General features: G+C 40.6%; 1 protein-coding gene across 1 annotated transcript in view; it reads left to right on the plus strand.

Annotated features, from left to right (window-relative positions):
- The window catches only part of LOC146817694 (uncharacterized), a 164,269-nt gene extending 142,849 nt beyond the window's left edge, over positions 1–21,420 (plus strand). The window contains exon 4 of the mRNA XM_085609662.1: positions 21,118–21,420. Within this exon, the coding sequence (XP_085465788.1) occupies positions 21,118–21,420 (303 nt within the window). The remainder of the gene's footprint in view (positions 1–21,117) is intronic.
- Positions 21,421–21,701: the final 281 nt, after the last annotated feature.

Consider the following 21,701-nt stretch of genomic DNA (forward strand, 5'->3'; position numbering starts at 1 on the left):
TAGATCATGAACTATGAAGGAGTTGAGTTAGGGCTACTTTTAGAAATTGATATGAGCCTTTGAAGCAGGGGTTCCCTTATTAGTCTTTCCTGAACACTGCAGTTCTGTTGATGGTGGAGGAATACGGGTGGGCCAGCAGATTCAGTTGCAAGAGGGTGAGAGGTTCCTGGGCAGGGCCTGTTCCTTTTGGCTTCACCTTGAGTAGCCCATCCGGAAAGGCAGACGTCATCCAGGTGCACAGCTTTACACTTTTTGTGCTCATATCATCATTACTCCCACCTGAAGACAGTCATCACTACTGCTATAAAGACCATCACCTTACACAAACACTATGGACTCGATTACAAGTCTGCCAGACTTGTGCAGGTGCGGCAATAGCGGTCTCCTGATTGCCCTATTATGATTAGGTCCGTCGGAACACCATTATCCCGCTGCAGGCGCCAGGGAACTGCTGTTCCCTGACACTGTGGCAGCGGTCAGTAGACCACAATATGCCTGGTGGGACTGTCGCGGTCCTGCCAAGCATATTATGAGTTTCCTCTCTGCCGGCAATGTCATGGAGGCTTCTGCTGTATGAACACCGTGGTGGAGAGGAAACATAGGGGGGCCCTGTAGGGTCCAATGTGCCTCCTCCGCATGGAGATGCATGCAGGGGGCCAGAAGATGTATGCATGCACCCCAGTTCCATTTTCTAGGCACCACCATGCGAACATACAAAAAAGCCTGCCAGACAGGAGAAAACTCCTAATTTGGCGGGTGGTCTGACCACGGCTTTGGCAGTGTGGCGGCAGGGTGGACTCGGCTCTGCAACGCCAAAGTCGTAATTAGGCTCAATGTCTATTCTGCAGCCAGAAAGTGAAATGTGAAAAGGAAACACATCAAATTGGTTTCTGGCCTACACATAGTGGATCGACATCTCTTATCAGGAAATAGTGAATACAATTGGGACTCAAACTTTCCCATTTTATTCCAGTTCTAAGCTTCTTCACTGACCAAACGAAGGATCTTTGTACAATACTGGAGAGGCTAGAATCGCTCATAGACAGACTCCCAGAAGCAAGTGCACAAATAATTCAAGTCTGGGCATCACACTGGAAAGTGGGAGATTGGCCTGAGATGGAGGAGGCTATCTTCCACATTAGAACTTACTGCCAGAGATGGAGAAGCAGTTTTCATTTTAGGAGAGAAGGTTGACATAGGAAAAGTGGACTGACTTGGGAGGCGTTTGGACAAAACATTGAGCTTAAGATATTGTGCACATTATATCGGGGGGGGATATTGTGATACAAAAATATCATGGTGTGGAATACAGTTATCAAGATTATCATTTTTTTGGTAAGCAATATAGTTTTCAAGAATATTGTTATTAATTTTTTAATGTGTTTTAGTTAATATATTCATTTTAGGTGTTAGTATTGTTGGTATAATTGTTATTAATTTTATCAAATATGGTTTAGAATTTTAAGTGATTTAGTAATTTTTTTAATGTTATTAGTAATTTGTAGTGTTTTAATACATGGTATTATGTAATCCTTGTATAAACAGCAGTCTCTAATTTCTTTATAATCGGTGGTTTGTGACGCACCAAGTCGCCGATTATAGTGAAATGATGTGAGACTTGACTATTATAATTTGTTAAAATCAAGTTGACATAGCATTGCCTGGTGCCACAGCCAGCAGCCAAAGTGAAAGGCACATCGGGTCATTGAGCATAATTGAAGCAGCTGTTTAAAGCAACAACAACTAAACCTTGCTTATTTTAGCTTACACGGACAAGCAGAGATAATATGTTTATTTTTTGCAATATTTAGATAGAGAAAAACTATAATATATCTGCATGTTTCTACACATCTCGAGCTACTGAAGTTCTTTTTTTTCTAAACAAAAATTGTCTTGTACTGAACTGGTTTTAATATCTGTTTGCAACAAATATCTATGTTTTTGATGTGTTTAATTTTGCACTACAGGTTTTATTTATATTCTTCATGTTTGCACTCATTCTAGCTCTTATATGAAAGAGCTACCCACAAATAGTTTAACTGGTTTAGGTAACGGTGATGGTGAAACCATAAATTATATGGGATAAAGTACCCTGTGGCATACATGATAAGCATATTGCAAGTCACCTTGAACTTGTTCCTCTGTATGGTATTGAAACTTCTCAGTGACTTGCAATATCCTTATAATGTACATTAGGGGGTTCTTTATTCCTAATGTATCAAATTGTTGTGTTTGTAGGGGGATCAAGTGGGAGGTTATATTAATTATAAATATTTTTGATCTAATTGTAATTATTTTTTAATTTTAATTTTGTTTTCATTTGATGGTTATGTGAATTGTTTAATTGTTATACTATATTTTGAATGTAGAAATTCATTTTTAATTATTATTTTTATTAGTAATTTATATTTTAGAAGTGGTTGTTCGGTTTGTAGAGATATAAGTTATTTAAGACATAGATAAATAAAAATCAATATGAATTTGTTTTTCATTGTTAATTCATTATTGAATTGATTGTTAATTATGTAAATAGTTTAGTAGGGCTTTATTTAAGTTATACTTTAGATGATGGTTGCTGGATTTGTAGGGGAATAGGGGAATAGGGATGGAAGTTTAATATAATAACATTTGGAATTTGATTTCATGTTAATTATTTTGTTACATTTTATTATTGATGTTGTAAATTATTTAATGTATTAGTGATTGTGTAACTGTTGTACTATTTTAGTTCTTTTAAAATGTATGTTTAGTTTTTCTATGTTCATTACACATATTTTACAATGCTGTGTCATTGGTTTGTAGGGTAGTTGGTTGGGAAGGTAATAAATATAGAATATGTTTATATTAGTTGATATTTATATGTAATTTATTAATTGATAATTAATTTTGCATAATTGTTTTCCAAAATTGTTTTTTTTTTATTTGTGAGTGATTGTGAAATTGTATTTGTGGATTTTTTTTATGTACTGATATAAATTAGATAAACAACCAATGAGTTTATAAAATTTTTATTTTATTGGTAGTTAGGAAAGTTGATACTATTATATGTAATTTTATTTATTTCCTTTTTTGTTTACATGAGTTTATAAAATTTTTATTTTATTGGTAGTTAGGAAAGTTGATACTATTATATGTAATTTTATTTATTTCCTTTTTTGTTTTTCTTTTTTAGTTTATACTTGCTAAGTCAAGCCTAGGCAGCACATGCACTGCTTCTCAACATGTGGTGTTTAGTCAGTGTCCTTTGTAAAAGGTTGCCTTTAATTGGATAGTGGTTCCTGCTTGTTCCACCTTTTTTTAAAATGTATTTCCAAGTATTATCCAACACTTTTTCTACAGTTGCTCAGACTGGAGTGGAAATAGTTAATCTAACCCCTCCGAAATCCAACACTTTCCCTACAGTTGGGAAGACTGGAGTGGCAATATAAATCTTACTCCTTTGAAGCCCAAAACGTTCTCTTCTATTGCGCTATTTGGAGTGGGAAGAGTAAATTTCCCCCTCCGAAGTCCAACACTTTTCCTACTGTTGCGTTGACTGGAGTAAAAATAGCAAAACTAACCTCTTCGAAGTCCAACAATTTTCCTACTGTTGCACTGTTTGGAGTTGGAATAGTAAATGTAACCCCTCAGAAATCCAATACTTTCACTATTACTGTGCAGTTTGGAGTGGGAATAGTAAATTCTACTTCTACAAAGTCCAACACTTTCTCTACCTTTGCAGTGACTGGAGTAGAAATAGTAACTATAACACTTCCAGATATTATCACCTTCCCTACTGTTACTTTGACTGGAGTGGGAATAATAAATGTAATCCCTTCGAATTCCATGACTTTCCCTACTGTTGCGCAGACTGAAGTAGGAGTAGTAAATCCAACCCCTCCAATGTCCTAAGTTTTCCCTACTTTTGCATTGATTGGAGTATGAATAGAAATGTATTCCATCTAAAGTCTAACATTTTCCCTGCTGTTGCATTGTTTGGAGGTTTGGGAATATTTAATCTAACCCGTCTGAAGTCCTACACTTTCCTTACTTTTGCATAAATTGGAGTGGGAATAGTATATCCAATGCTCCCAGACACCAATACTTTTCCAAATATTGGCTACACAAATTTTTGTTATTATTGGTTTATTCTTTAATTTTCTATTTTGTTAATATGTTTAAAAATGTTTACAATTTTTTTTAACTATGTTTGATTTGGTTTTTACATTTTTATTTTATTTATTTAGTAATTTATTTAATATTTTGTAATAAAATTAGTAATAATTTTTGATGTGTCATTATATACATATATGTGCATAGATAGATAACTATATATATGAATGTATGTATATATATATATATATATGTATGTATATATATGTGTGTACATTTTATAATGTAAACATTATTTTTTATGATAATGTAAAATATATATTAATAATTGCGCCGCCCCCTTCCCTAATAATAATAATTAAAAAAAAAATAAGGCCATGCCCTGGGGGATGGGGTCCCCGGGGCTGCGCGGCCCCCTTACCGCTACTAAAAAAATACAAATAAAAAAATGGGTCAGGCCCTGGGACATGGGGTCCCCAGTGCCCAGAAAATACTAAAACAAGGGGGGGCCATGCAGCCCCCCCTTCTAAAAAATCCAACAACAAAATAGAGGTGGTCTGAGGGCCATGCCCCTTTTTACACCACTCTGCATACGCGCCTCTTGGCGCACTGCTGGTGGGGAGATGAGGTCCTCTTGTGTCCTGAGGACCTCAGGACACAAGTGGACTTCATCCCCCGAGCAGCAGTGCGCCAGGCGGCGTGTTTGCAGAGTGGTGTAAAAAGGGGGCGTGGCCTCAGTCCACTCTCAGCAATCCAGCTGTGTGGGGCTTACTGGAGGTACCTGGTGGGCTAATTGGCCCCCAGGTATCCTCAGGTGGCAAGGGGACTTCATCCCCCAACCAATAGTGCACCATGAGGCATGTTTGCAGAGTGGTGGACAAAGAGGGCGTGGTCTGTGTCCACCTATCAGCAATCCCATGATCTAGGGCATACTGGAGGTATCAGGTAGGCTAGTTGGCCCCATAAGGACCCCCAGCAGTGAAGTGGACTTTAATCCCCATCCAAGAGCGCGCCAGGGAGCACGTTTGCAGAGTGGTGGGGAAATGGGGCGCGCCCATGAGAACTTAGCAATGCTGCTGTGTGGGACTTACTGGAGGGAATTGGATGGGTAGTTGGCCCCCAAGGTCCTTGGGGGCCAACTACCCCTCCTGTTACCTCCACTAAGTCCCACACAGTGGGATTGCTAAGAGGTCTTCAGAGGCCACACACCCCCTTTCTCCACCACTCTGCAAACGCACCTCCTGGCACAATACTGGTTGAGGGATGAAGTCCACTTTACTCCTGAGGGACTTTGGGGGCCAAGAAGCCCTCCCGGTACCTCCTGTAAGTCCTACGCAGTGGAACTACTGAGCGTTGGTTGGAGGCCCAGCCCTCTTTCTCCACTACTCTACAAACGTTACTACCAGTTAAAGAAGCATTTGTAATTTAATAGGTCTCACATTTGCAAGAGTTAGAGCTATTGGAGTTGTAAATGTAGAAGTTTTTTACTATTGTTTTTTGGAGTTGAGTGGATATACGTTGTGTGCAGTGGAATTATGTGGTATGTTGTGCAGTGAAATTATGTTGCTAGAAAGTATGTGTCATTTAGTGTATAGGAATCATGTAGAGTGGGATTATGTGTGATGGAGAGCAATTATGTGGTATGGTACTCTGTCTTCCTCATTTCCATAGAAGCCTAACTATGAACTCAATGAGACAAACAAAGACGGACTCACTGAGGAGTACTTCTGGACCAAGTCAGAGGTATGAGCAGGGCCACTGGAATTATGCGACTGTTTGGCTGCACCAGCTTTCGCACAATTATACATTTTCCGCATTAGCTGCATAATCCATCATCTGCTGCCTAATCTGCAGATTTGAACAAAAAAAGCCTTGCTTCTAGCTCAAACGGCTCTAAAGTTACCAAAAATGCAGCGACAAGTTTTACAGTGTGGTGGAAGGTCCTTTGTAAACCTAGAATGTTACTTATTGCTAGGTGTGGGTGTTAAATTGGTACTATTGGTGTGCAAGCCACTCTTGCTTCTTTCTGCTCCTCTCTTGACTCTTTCTGCATTTCTGTTGCTTCTTTCTGTACCTTTCTTTGTTTTTCTGCACTTCTCTTGCCTCTTTTTGCACTTCTCTTGCCTCCTTCTGTACCTCTGTTGCTTCTTTCTGCACTTTTCTTGTCTCTCTCTGTACCCCTCTTGTTTCTTTCTGCACCCCTGTTGCTTCTTTCTGCACTTCTCTTTCTTCTTTCTCTACTTCTGTTGCTTCTTTCTGCACCTCTATTGCCTCTTTCCTCACCCTTCTTCCCTCTTTCTGTACCTCTCTTGCCTCCTCCCTGCACCTCTCTTGCCTCTTTCTGCACACACAGGGCTACTTTTAAACTGACCTCAGGCTCAGCAGTGCACACATGCAAGTGCAGTAAAGGGCTGCTGACCTCTAAACTGCCATGCCCTATTATTTGCTAAGGTCTTAGAGGTAGTTTTAATCTCCCTGCCCTATTATGTACTAGGGCCTTATAGGGGAGGTCATGCCTTTCACAGGGGTACCCCAACCCACAGTGTACCCTAGTGTATCTAGGAGTTTTCACTGTATTCTAAGTGTCTTTCAGCATAGCACTGGCTCTGGGCCTAGTTAGGCAGAGCCCAGGGCCAGCCAGAGTCAGTTACCACCAGTACCAGTCAGCAAAAAGTTGGGGGTGCCCAGGGCACAGGGCCACTTTGCAATAAGGCCTCATTCTGCACCTCTTTTGGTTCTTTCTGCATATCTCTTGCTTCTTTCTGCACCTTTCTACAAATGACATCTCAAATTACATCACTGATGACATCATCCACCTGATAATATGATGCGCCGCCTCACACCCAAATATAACTTTTGATACACCCACTCTAAAATACAGACCACCATTTTCCAAACCATAGACACACCAATACCAATTACTACATACCCACTCACTGATTCCTAGGTCTACACAAACATCCACTCACTTACCCATACAGACACTCATACATGCAGTTACTCATCAATACAGCCACGATCATATGCACTCATACACCTATACAGACACTCACACACCACCACTCACCCATAGAGTTAGTCATGCAAAGAATCAATCACACTCCCATTTACTCACCTATAGAGTTAAACACACACTACCTCACTTATTCACACTGGTCCCGATTCACAAAAGTAATGTGAGACAAAATCCTAACTTTACGACTTTCGGTATTCACAAAATGCATTTAGTAGTAGCAAAGTTAGAATTCCTAACTTTACTACTACTAAATGCCTTTTGTGAATACCGAAAGTCGTAAAGTTAGGATTTCGTCTCAGATTACTTTTGTGAATCGGGCCCATTGATACTAACACATACTCACTCTCTTATACAATCACTTACACAAGCACACACTCATCCACACAGCCACTCTCAAAATCACTCACTCTCGCATACAGTTATTTATATACTCCATCACTCACATATACTGCCTTTCACATATGTAGTTACTCACACATGTACTACCGAGACATCCATTCACTCACCAACACAGCCATACACACACTCACCCACCCATACAGCCCCTCACAGACGCACTCTTGAACCCATACACCCAGTGAATCACCCACTCACACATCCATGCATTGAGTCACACACACTCCACCCACCCACACAGGCACTCAGGCACCCATATAGATACTCAGACAAGCAATCAATAACCAATATAGACACTCATGTAGCTACTCACCAACCCATGCAGCCGCTTACACACCAACAGACAGACTGATATAAACATTCACACAGTTTAGTCACTAACCCATGCATTCAGTAAGACACGTTTAATCACTCACTTATACAGTCAGTCACGCACCAACTAAATCATTCATTCAGACAGTCATACACCTGCTCATTCTTCAATACACCTTGGCCTATATGTATATAAAACATATTTACACTTTACAGAAACGCACAGTCACTGGATGATGTCATCAGTGATGTCATTTGAGATGTCATCAGTGATGTCACTGACCATGTTATGAGTGATGTGATATGTGATGTCATCAGCAGTGCATTGCGGGGGCGCGAGTTATACTTAGCTTAACTAACTATAATGCAGAATTTCTCTGGTTTTGTACGAGTGAAATGTCCAACTAACTATAAAGTCCCTGAAATCTGTGGTTTTTTCAGTGAATATATATATATATATATATATATATTCACTGAAAAAACCATAGGTTTCAGGGCGTTATAGTTAGCTGGACTTTTCACTCATACAAAACCATTGAAATTCCCCAGTTATAGTTAGTTCAGCTAACTATAACTTGCGCGCCCGCAATACACTGCTGATGACGTCACATATTACATCACTCATGACATGGTCAGTGACATCACTCATGACATCATTGATGACATCTTAAATGACATCACTGATGACATCACTGATGACATCATCCAGTGAATGTGTGTTTTTCTGAAAATTACATACGTTTTATATATGTATATCTCAAGGTCGATGGAAGAATACATGGGTATATAAGTATCTAAATGGATGATTTGTTTTTGAAAAATTGATTGTATAACTGACTGATTCAGTGTATCTTAGTGAATACATGGCTTAGCGAGTAATGTTTAAATATGTAAATATCTGTATCAGTCTCTAACTTTGTGTATAAGTGGCTGCATGGGTTGATGAGTAGCTACATGAGTGTCTATATAGGTTATTAGTTGGTTTTTTGAGTATCAGTATGAGTGTCTGTATGGTTCGGTGGGGGGTATTACGTAGTGCATAGGTGCATGAATGAGTGACTCACTGTTTGTATGTGTTGAAGACAGCATATGTGCAGGACTGTATGGGTGGATGAGTGTGTGCATGGGTGTGTTGGTGAGTGTATGACTGTCTCAATAGTGTCTATGAGTAACTACATATGTTTTAAACTAGTATATGTGACTATTGGTGTATATAAGTGAGTATATGTGAGAGTGAGAGATTGGAAGAGTTCCTGTATGAATAAGTATGTGTTTCTATAAGTGATTGTTTAAAAGACTAAGTATGTGTAAGTTTCTGTAGAAGTAAGTGTGGTGGTGTGTGTATAACTGTATATGCAACTAAATGGATGTTTGATTCTTTATTAGCATGAGTGACTATGTGTGTGAGTAACTCTATGGATGAGTGGCGTTGTGTAACAGGATGTATAGGTGTATGAGTACATATGATGAGTGAGTACATGTATGAGTGACTGTATAAGACTGTTGGTGAATGAGTGGATGTGTATGTGGATCTTAGAATTACTTAATAGGTTGTTGTAACTGGTATTGGTATGTCCATTGTTTTGAACATTTTAGTTTCTATTTTTGAATGTGTGTATCAAAGGTTATATTAGGGGGAGAGGAGGTCTGCCACTCTATCACAAGGATGCCATAATTAGTGATGTATTCAGTGATGTCTTTTGAGATGTCATCAGTGATGTAATGAGTGATGTCACTGACCATGTCATGAGTGATGTAATATGTGACGTCATCAGCAGTGCATTGCGGGCGCGCGAGTTATAGTTAGCTGAACTAACTATAACGGGGGAATTTCAATGCTTTTGTACGAGTGAAAAGTCCAGCTAACTATAACGCCCCTGAAACCTATGGTTTTTTCAGTGAATTTCTAAGGTTTTTTAAATGTTAATTCCTAACTATAACGTGCCTGAAACCTATGGTTTTTTCAGTGAATTTCAAAGGTTTTTTAAATGTTAATTTCTAACTATGCCTACAGAGATAGGACATGTGAAGAAAGAAGAAAAAACGCACAGAAAGAAAAAAAAGAAATGCAGAAAGAAGCAACAGAAGTCCTCAAAGACGAAGAAAAGTGCAGCAAGAAGGATAACGTGCAGAAAGAACAAACAGAAGAGCAGAAAGAAGCCTTGTTGCAAAATCATCCTGTACCCTCAACTTTTTCAGACGGATACTGGTGTTAACTGAGTCTGACTAACCAGTCCTAGAGCCAGTGCTATGTTAAAAGACACTCAGAATACAGTGAAAACACCTACATACACTAGGGAACACTATGCGTTGGGGTCCCCCTGTGATCAGCATGACCTCCTCTGTAAGCCCCTAGTATATAATAGGGCAGGGGATTAAAACTACCTCTTAAAACGCGCCACAGGGCGTGTTTGCACATGTCACCTCAGGCCCCGCCCCCTCTCTTCACCACTGTGTAAACGCGCCCTGTGGCCGTTCTAAGTTGAGAGAATAAGTCCACTTGAATCCTAAGGGTCCCTAGGGTCAAACTAGCCCACTAGGTACCTCCAGTAAGCGCCACAGAGCTGCGTTGCATAGAGGTGTAAAAAGGGGTGTGGCCTCAGAACACCTGTCTGCAACACAGCTCCCTGGCGCATACTGGAGATACCTTTTGGGCTTGTTCCCAACTTACAACTGGCCAGGGGGCGCGTTTGCAGAGTGCTGCAAGGAGGGGGCGTGGCCTCCGGCGCGTTGCCTGTCTTTTATTTATTTTATTTTTTTAAGAAGGAGGGCTGTGTGGCTCCCCTTCTTTTTCTAATTTATTGGCTCTGGGGACCCCATCCCCCAGGACTTGCACCCTCATTTTTTTTGTTGAAATAAATAAATTTAGAAGGGCGTCGTGTGGCCCCCCTCCCAAGGCCTTAATCGGCCCCGGGGACCCCAACCCCCGGGTCATGGCCTTTTTTAAAAAAAAAATTCTTTAGGAGGGGGCTGCGTTGCCCCCCCTCCTCAGGCCACTTATGGCGCTGGGGACCCCATCCCCTGGGCCGGCCTTTGTTTTTTATTATTTAAAAAAATATATATTTATAGAAACACCTAGGACATGCTGGACAAACCGTATGTACCTATCACCATGACGATTTGTGTGATATTCATTAAAAGGCGGCTATGCATACAATGAATCCACGTGGAATGTATTTACACCGCTAGTGAAGCTCTGACGTGTCTGACGCCCTACTGTGCCTAATCCCGGCGCCCCCGCCATTGGGTACTCTCCAAGTAGACACCCTTGTCGTTTATTTATACAAACATGGGTAGCTATTGACGGGCACATTTAATACACACGCACACCAAGCCATTCAAAGGGGATTCGACAAAATTCGACCAAACTATGCAAGAAACCCCGCTCACGGTTAATAAAACACACATCCACTGCCGGATGTGTAATACTTTTTATTTTACTCTCTGGAAAGGAGACAAACCTCACTTGAGAGTCACAGCATGCTCCTAGCTGAGCCCAATGCTGTGTTACACCCACCAGTGCCCGCCGAGTGTCACACACCTCTGTGTTGTATTCCACCAGGTAGTGCGTATGCTATGACACTCTCTAGCCCATGTGCACTGTAACACCACCCCGTGAATATGTCATGCCACACTTGCCTTCGGACAGGTTATATTGCCCCATCTAACGTGCCTTCCTCGATGCCTATGTTATAACGCACAGCGCTATGCCATACGTATTACAATCTTGAATCCATATCTTTGTCACAGTGCATATGCAATGTTACACTCCCCAGCACATATTTTATATTACAACTTTAGAGACTAGTTAGGTTACACAACACTGCCCTGTGCATATTACACTCCAAGGCGCATATCGCATAGCATGCGCTAGTGCCTGTGCTATCTCGCGCTCTCCAATGAATCTGTCATTGCGCACAATGTATTGCATATTATATTTCACGCCCGGTTCATCTTATATCACACTTTTTGGTGCATAGTTTATACCATATACTATATCTAGTTTTCATTTTCAATCGTGCTCTCAGGACTATGTTCTATATAACACTGCGTCCACCTACCCTTTTCACGTGCATCACATTTTGCGATGGGGGGTGGAGGGTCAGGGGGTGTTTCTGCCAAGTGAGCCTGGAGTCACAGTCACAAACGTCCTCTTCTTCCTGAATAAAAGTGAGATTATGCTGCATACTTGTTCATATTTTAAGTAGTTCGCACAGACACACATTTTAAAAACAATAACGTTCCTAATACCCACCTTCTCTGAACAGTTAGCTTGCTGCCCCATCCACCTCTTCCCTATCCTCTGTTGTCTGAATCCATGGACTAGCCTCCTCCCTCCTACCATGCATGGTCTGATGTGCTGCCACTGCCCTCCATTTAGCATGATGTACCAGTCCACTCCTCCTGTCCTCCATTGCCCAATTCTATGGCCCATCATTGACCTCCTGCTTAGCCTCTGTGCTTAGCTTGCTGTCCCTATTCTCCTTCCCCCTGCCCTCTGATGTCTTTGTGCATGCCCCTGCTCCATCCTTTTTGCCCACCATGTTCCATGGACCTGCCACTCCTATCTACTCTGAGTGTTCTGTTGAGCTGCCACTCCCCTCCCACCTGCCTAGCATTGTCAGATGACTGTAACCTGTCCCTGCCACCTCCACCCTGCCTGTCCACATGCCATGCCCCTATCCCCTTCCTCCTGTCCTCCATGGTCCATTTTACTGCCACACCCTTCTGCCCTCCCTGGTCTGTTGTGCTGCAACTGCTCCTCCTGCCTGCCCCGCGTGGTCTGTTGTGAGGCCCCTTCCCCTGAACTCTCTTGTCTGTGCCCAGGTCCTGACCCTCCCTTCTATCTTCCATGGTCCTTTCTGCATGCCCCTGCACCCTCCTTCTTGCCCATCATAGCCATTGTGCTGCCACTAAACCTCCCACTTGCCATGCATGGTCTTCTGTGCTGCCATGGCCCCTCCCACCTTCCCTGTGTGGTCAGCTAGCTGCCCCTGACCCCCTCCCACCTTCCCTCCATGATCGGTGTGTATGCCATCATAGTCTCACTGTTGCTCTCCATGGTGTGTCTTGTTTCTAGTGCCCATCCTGCCTGACCCTTATGGTCATCTTGCTGCTCCTGCCCTTCCCCCTTGCCCCCAACCCTCTGTTTCCATGTGCAGACCCCTATTCCCTCACTCCTGGCTTGTCTGTTCCATTTTAATGCCCCTGATCCGTCCCTCCTGCTCTTTATGGTCTGTTATGCTGCAGCTTTCTCTCCTGTCTGTCCATTATGGTCAGCTAGCTACCATTGCCTCTTTCCCCTCTGTTCTCTGTTGTCCATGTGCATGGTCCTGTCCCCTCCCTATTGCTTTCTATGGATTGGTGTGCTGCACTCCCGTCCCGCATGCCCTGTGTACCTAGTTCAAAATGTTCGCAAGTATAGTACTTTGGATCATGGTAGGCAGGAGGAATTGGGGTAGGGACATGGACTCGGATAACAAAGGACAGGAGGGACATGGAGAGGTGCACCAAACTGACCCTACAGGGCAGGCATCAGGGTTTGCAGCAGCACAATACACCACACAGGGCATGCAGGACGGGAGTGCAGCACAACAATCCATAGAAAGCAATAGGGAGGGGACAGGACCATGCACATGGACAACAGAGAACAGAGGGGAAAGAGGCAATGGTAGCTAGCTGACCATAATAGACAGACAGGAGAGAAAGCTGCAGCACAACAGACCATAAAGGGCAGGGGGGACGGATCAGGGGCATTACAATGGAACAGACAAGCCAGGAGGGAGTGAATAGGGGTCTGCAGATGGAAACAGAGGGCTGGGGGCAAGGGGGCAGGGCAGGAGCAGCAAGATTACCATATATTCTTCCATCGACCTTGAGATATACATATATAAAACATATGTAATTTTCAGAAAAACACACATTCACCGGATGATGTCATCAGTGATGTCATCAGTGATGTCATTTGAGATGTCATCAGTGATGTCATGAGTGATGTCACTGACCATGTCATGAGTGATGTAATATGTGACGTCATCAGCAGTGCATTGCGGGCGCGCGAGTTATAGTTAGCTGAACTAACTATAACGGGGGAATATCAATGGTTTTGTACGAGTGAAAAGTCCAGCTACCAATAACGCCCCTGAAACCTATGGTTTTTTCCGTGAATTTCTAAGGTTTTTTCAATGCTAATTCCTAACTATAACGTGCCTGAAACCTATGGTTTTTTTCAGTGAATATATATATATATATATATATATATATATATATATATATATATATATATATATATTACCTACTGGCGGTCGCCAGTAGGTAGTTATAGTTAGGACCACGTTTCCATAGGAAAACCTCAACATTCTATTTTGAATAACTTTGGCGCCGGTCGACGAATCCTCGCGAATTTCTCAAAATAGGTGGGGCGCTACGCTCCGCTCCTACCCTGAAAGTCTCGGGGGGATCCGTCAAGCGGGGGCTGAGATAAAAGGGGGGTCCCAAAACGCGTTTTTCCCATGCATTTTTCCATAGGACCTTTAGAACGAGCTACAGCCCGAACGGCTGAACAGAATTACTCAAAATTTGGCAGAGAGGTAGTCCCTAGGTCAAGGAAGTGCCTTTTGTAGGTTTGGTGTAAATCTGTTCAGTAGATTCTGAGAAAATAGCCTTTAAATCAATATATATATCTGAGCCCGCTTACGGTACGCTTACCGTACGCTTACGGTAAGCGTACGGTGGCGTGCGCGAGCGCGATTCTGATTGGCTCTTAGATCTTAGTAAACATTCGAATCGGCCGAAACCAGGAAGCGGCGGCCGCCATTTTGTGTATTTCACTCTGAAAAAAAAGAGTGAAAACAAGGAAAGGGGGCAATGAGGAGAGTTACAGACCCCCTAACATTTGAAAGGGGGTCAAAGAAGGACAGAAAAGTACAAAAAAAACATTTATTGATTTTAAAAAAAATCACGGGGTACGCGTACGGTAAGCTTACGGTAAGCGTACGGTAGAAAAAAAAAAAAAAAAAAAATGAAAATCAGATTTAAGTGTTTAGATATTAGGGGGCTCTAAAAAGAGCCGTTGTGTTTATGAAATGATTTTTTAGTGGTACCTACAAGTAAGTACCGATGCAGAGTCTAAGGTTCAAGAGGAAGACTCTGTTCCCTTCATCATTGAAGTGCACACCATCTCCTCTATAAATGTCTTGCATGTCATAACGCAAGTTGTTGTGGTAAATGGCACCCATACCATAGTCACGGAGGAAAGCAGAAACAGATTTGTTGACGTGCTTTCTTGCTTTGTCATCGCACCGCGTGCCCACCGTGCGTGCACGGCACTAACTGCGTAAAGTGGGTGCGCACGCCACGAATGGCGTAAAGTAACTTAGCATTTAAAGAACCGTACAAATTCACTGAAAAAACCATAGGTTTCACACACGTTATAGTTAGGAATTAGCATTTAAAAAACCTTGCAAATTCACTGAAAAAACCATAGGTTTCACACATGTTATAGTTAGCGGAAATTTTACTGATAAAAAACCAATGAAATTCCCCCGTTATAGTTAGTGCAGGCAACTATAACTCACGCGACCGCAATCTTCTGCTGATGACATATGTGTCTTTATGAAAAAAAAATATTTGTAATATATGTATAGCTAAAAATGTATGGAAGAAGACATGGGCAAATAAGTGTCTAAATACAGTATTAGCATCAGCAGAGGATTGCGGTCGCGTGAGTTATAGTTGCCAGCACTAGCTATAACGGGGGAATTTCATTGGTTTTTTATCAGTAAAATTTCCGCTAACTATAACATGTGTGAAACCTATGGTTTTTTCAGTGAATATATATATATATATATATATATATATATATATATACATACATATATCAACTCACATATACATATATGTGTGTGTGTGTTGTTTCATAGGTATATATTTATATATAGTATAAGTGGAAGTTATATAATTTACATTATAGTAATATTATATACTAAAAGATTTAAGATGTGCTACTTTAAACTATATATTTTTAAAAAACTACATTTTTGAATGTTTTAGACGATATGAATGCTAAACGATATTTTATTTTCAATATTTTTGTACTTACCATTATAATGAAATCAACATATTATTTTGGAAAGTATTATTTTTGGCACAATGTGTGTGTCAAACAATACTGTTTACCTCAATATTGTGTCATTGATCCTGTAGCAAGCCTCACTTTTTAAGAGGACTACCGTCCACCATATTTAGAGATCTGTGCCAGCTTGGCAGGTCCTCTGAAGGCATTAAAAGATTTCTGACTAACAGCAATTTTTCATTTGACCCTTCTGCCAACGTTTTGTGGATAATTTGTTTCTGTAAAACAAAATAAGTAATGACCCTAACACCCTGGGACTTCGCTCCTAGGGTGTGGGGTTAATTTTTCTTTTTTTCCTCTTTGGGAAAACCCAGCTTTTACTGGCGGTCCTGAAGAGAAAATAAGCTTTCTGCTTTATATAGGGCAGAAGACCTGATGTAAGTACACTTTCTGCCCCAAATCTATTGGACTATTGATGTAAGGTTTCCACCGGCAGATACATCAGGGCCACTTCCAGTGGATAAATGATGCCTGACCAACTCTAAACAGAGTGGGGCGGGCTGTCTGTTTGACAGACAGAGAACAGTGCCACATTTGTGCCCAAGTACCATGTCCACCACATTGTACCATGAACCATGTCCACCAAACATGAAATCTGGCCATATGTTACTTATGGTGTACAGTTTTAGTAAGCCTTTGGTGTCGTACAATTAAGTGAATAAGATTATAATTTACAGAAGTGTGGAAATGTATCATTTCAAATAGGTAGTGGTTATTTAAATTCCTTATTAAATGTAATTTCCCTAGTAGTCTCTTCCAGAGAAATTACTATTTCAATGCAACAGCACGGAGACGGCAGTCATGATTTATCCAAGGGTGGAATTATATGGTGACAATTCAACATCTGAAGGAAACGACATGACCACTGTTTGTCAGTTGATTATAAAATATAGTTTCCTCTAAACCGGGCTCTAGAAATAAACTAGCATACACAGAAATGTCAGACATACTGGGAAAGGAAATATGAATTATTAGCAAATTAGGGAGCACGGATAAGTCATAAAAAATTTCTAATTAAGCAACAATTAATAAAAAATAAAAGCAAACCAATAAAAATCGCTTCCAAGGAAATGTATTCAATTTAATGTTGCTGAATCAATTTGCAGTCATGTTAAATAGGGCATAATGATTAAAAGCAGCTAAAATTGCAACGTGCACAATTTCTCTATATAATTAGTTAATGCAGTAGTAAAAAAAATAACTTGTTTACAAGATTGATCATTCACATCTCGCATGTAGTTCCTCCCTTGTTTTGTTTGCCTGATTAAATTAATGCATTATCCAATTGTGCAGTTGTCTTGTGTATAAAATGGAATAGCCAAGAAAAACATTTTCTCTTCTGTCTAGCATCATAATCTTATTTGGAATTACATACTTATGGCCTTATTTAAAGTTTGGCAGATGGGACACTGAATCAAAAACGTGGTAGATGTAACATCAACTGTATAACTAGTGTATTATAGCTATGCCCGGATGGAATTTCAATTAATTAAAGAATTAATGATGCAGAATTATTGATAATAATGTGATTACTCCGGCATCTAAAAATAATTTGGGGGAAAGAAATCCTACCACAAGAGTACAACTCACGCTTCCTATTCGTGTTCTGCTGCATTTAGCACTATTTCTCAGCGCAAAATGCACCCTCACACCCATTTGTTACATAAGAGCACATTGTGCGCTAATTAAATAGCGCTAAATATTAGGAATGGTTAGGAAACAATCCTACCCCATAGCACATTTAACAAGCACAAGCAACTGTTCACACTTGCTATTTGTGTGTTCTGTTGCAGTTAGCACTATTTATTAGAACAAAAAGGTTTTACCCCCATTTTGGATGTGAGGGGGCATTTTTGCACTAAGAAATAGACCTAAATGCAGAATTACTCTTCTAGCATAATTATGCATAATCTCACAGAATTCTTAGGTAATTCTGTGTGATTATGCTAGAGTGAATTATGCGAGTTAAACCCACCACTGATTATTGCCTATGGCACTGGTAACACAGCTGACAGGATATTAATCACTTTTGAATGGAGCATCACATCCACCAAACTCTAAATAAGGCCCCCAGTCAATTAAAGTAAAAATAAGTGAGATGTTTGTAGAGCAGTAGAAGTAGTGCAAGCAATAGGTGTCAAACCCTAGTTATCTTTGGCTTCTGCAAAACTTATTTCCCCCCACCAGTGAAGTTCTATGATGTGCACAACTAGGGACCAAGTGTAAAAAGCATTTTTGAGGTTACAAACCACCTGATTCACAGAATTGGGCCATTTACAACCCCCAAAATGCTTTTTTATATACTAACACCAATCTACGATTCCACAGAATCGCTATTAGGGTTTGCAAATTGGTATTTGGAAGGGCGTACCTAGAGCGTCCCTGCCAAATATCGACTCATTTTAATATGTATTCATGTTTTGTGACTGAATTCCAGTCTCAAAACATTATTCTTTTATCACCTACTTAAAAGAGGTGGCAAACCATACGCCAGCGTAAAAGATTTACCAAGGGACCCTTTCCCCTTTGAGAAGGTTGACAATTTTTTTTTTAAGAGTAAACAGTAAAGAAAACAAACTTTTTTTTAATGCATCTTGTTTTTCTTTAAGGAAAATGGGTTGCATTTGAAAAAAATATATTGCGTTATCTAAAAGCATAGACATTATAGTCCGCTGACCCCAGCAAGGCACGACCCCCTTCAATGGCTATCATTCCTTATGGGTTGTACATTTGGACCTACCTCATTAATATTCATGAGGTGCATTGATTTGTGAACTACTAGGAATCACAAATTTAAAAAGAACAGTTGAATACATTGGGAATAGTGATTTTCTAATTGCAGTTCAGAGAAAATCACAATTTAGAAATTGCTATTCCCAATGTTAGTTCATCTTGTCCTTAGTTACATTGTAAAGTTTGCAAGTTTTACACAACTTGCCCAGCAGGTCAATTTTAATGTAATAAAAAAACCAGAGGATAATTTTTCCACTGAAGTAATTATTTCTGCGTAATTTGCCCGTGATAATATATGCTGTTGGAGAATACTTCTATTCCAGTCCTCATTCCAAGCATTCTGAGTTTCTGTCAAGTCCAGAATCTGATGCAAAGGGTTTTTCAGAATTTTGCACAGAGGCCCTGGATTTTTTTCTATGCAAATCCTTCCAGGCGTTACCTGCAGACATTTTCAGTTAGGCAGGTCAGAAACAGAAGTTGTACCAGTTTATTGCCATTCTTGAAAATTGAAATCACGTTATTCCCCTGCCTAGTCTAAAAACAGAGAATTAGGAGATAAAACCAGCTGGGGAAATACCCTGACTATGTGGTAACAGTATTTTCCATGGGCAATTTTACTAGTCACAGAAACTTTCAGAGACAGAACACGCTTTTTATGGTGTTTTTCAAGCACACTTGCTTAAAAAAATGTGTAATTCTGTACTGATCAGCCAGCAAAATTGTCCAAATTACTATATCAGAGGCTGACACATTTTGGCGATTAATGTTGCACTTCTTTTGATTCCTGCAATTTTTGGTAGCCACCTATTTAACACAATCTGGTGGGATCTGGTCTGCAAAGAGAAAAGAATCCATTGGTCATAATGTTTTGGATGCTCAAGCATAGAGTCGAAATTAACTGTAAAAATAGCCCTATGTCACTGCAATAAATGTCTTACTTTTTTACAGTCCTGGCATGTCGTCGTGCACACAGGATGCTCCATCTGAGTCACATGGTAGTTACTCTATATTATGTCTGTATACGTTGCTGACCAGTAGAATGCTAGATTTGGGATTTACCCGAAAGTGAAACTCCTTTTAACACAGGTGAGCAAAGTTCCCACGTTTATGTCAAAGCTAATGGTTGATAGCAACATATTAACAATCGTTGGTGCCAAGATTTTTTATCTGTGCCTCAGTTTTGAGAGGTTTGTGTTGTGGTCTTAGCCATGGTAATATGTCTCAGCCCCTGCCATTCATCTCTGAGAAAGGAGACCCCATACTTCCATGAAAATGATGGAAGAAACTCTTTCACTCTTACCATGTGCCATTGGTGGAGAAAATTCTCTGCTGCTAGGAAGCGTGCTATCTTACTGCATAACTTAGGGATAGTAGGTCTAAACATATACGAAAGTGTAGATGAAGTACCAATTGGGAATGGAAATGGAGAACCTTCTGATGTTTTTGAGATGTCAGTAAAATTTTGGAGCAATATTTTGCATAACGTATAACCTTGTGCTATAGAATCATAAATTCTTTACTAGGGACACAAAAACTGACTGAAAGAGTGGGCATTACATTGCAACGCTAAATACACTAACCCATACAAGTGAGTTTGGGGAATTAGCAGATCCACTGATCAGGGATCAATTGGTAAGATGCCCCAACAGTAGTGATGTTAAGGAGAAATTGCTATCCAGTAATCCCTCACTCAAAAAGGCTATTGCTATTGTTGAAGAAATTAAGAACATGTCTTGTTGGATAAAGGAGAGGAGAAATCATAACATATCATTTGACAGTGATTCAACACAAAGCAGCATACATTAAGTCACAGAGCATGATGATCATCTGAATGTGGAACATAATGCTCTTAAAGTACCTTCGGGAGTAAAGCCAGAAACTTCAGTAGAGGCACACATAAGTAAATGATGAAGATGTGGCAATTGTTGACCTATTTCTAGTTGTCCAAATTGCTATGCAAAGAACTAAAACTTTCATAAATGGGATTTAAAGGAACATTATGCTACAGTTTGTAAATCTGCTGACTGTACATGCTGTGGAGAGTGTGACTGATGTTTGCAAACTGTTGTTGCTAATGAAAAAGACAACCCTAATGAGGTGGATGCGGGAGTGGTGATCTGAACGTAGACTCAACATTGGGAGGCAGACATTTTTGGCATTGGCAGATTCTGGGTCTCCCTATGCTATGATTGCAAAAAAAATGTGGGATGAGACATTTGCTAGTGAGGAGGCAGAGTTACCTCCTCCAGACATTAAACCAGTTAGTTACAGTGGCATCCAAATTGAGGTATTGAGGTATGTGGTTAAAAGAACTGGGTTCACAGTTAGAGAAACTATTAGCAATGTTTATGTGATGAAGAGGGGTGACAGTTTGTTGGGATGGAAACATCAAAGGGATATGCGGATAATTCTCAACTCAAATTCTCATTATCAGGTCATGTTGGTTGACAATGGTGATCTGGGAGAAAGTTTTTATAAGGAGTTTCTGAAAGCGTTCAAGGAGGATCTGGGACTTCTTAGGAAACCTGAACAATGCATTGTTCTTAGGAAAGGAGCAAAACCATGTGTACACAAGGTGCACAATGATCCTAATTTGATGCTGAAGCCACTAAAGAAAGAGTTGAACAAGCTACTTGAGATGAATGTGATTGAGGAAATTGAGTCATTTGAATGGTTGGCGCCTGTGGTTCCTGCGGCTAAAACTGGTGCGGTGGCAAATCCATCAGAATGTGTGTAGATCTGTGCGATCTCAATAAATTGATTTGAGTGGACCGCCAACCACTTCCCAATATTTCAGAAACTATCACAATGCTGGAGGGTGCCAAACTTTTCACTCTTTTGGATCTTTCATCTGCATATCACCAGACGCAATTGCACCAGGATTCAAGACACTTGACCTAATTTGTAAAACCTCTGGGGGCATCTAGATTTGTAAGGATGCCATTTGGCTTGGGTTCTGTGGCAGTTTGCATCCAAAGGATTATGAATATGGTAGTGGGCGAGGTACCAAAGGCCTTG

The sequence above is a fragment of the Triturus cristatus genome, chromosome 6 (genome assembly GCF_964204655.1).
Source record: "Triturus cristatus chromosome 6, aTriCri1.1, whole genome shotgun sequence".
Lineage (NCBI taxonomy): Eukaryota > Metazoa > Chordata > Amphibia > Caudata > Salamandridae > Triturus > Triturus cristatus.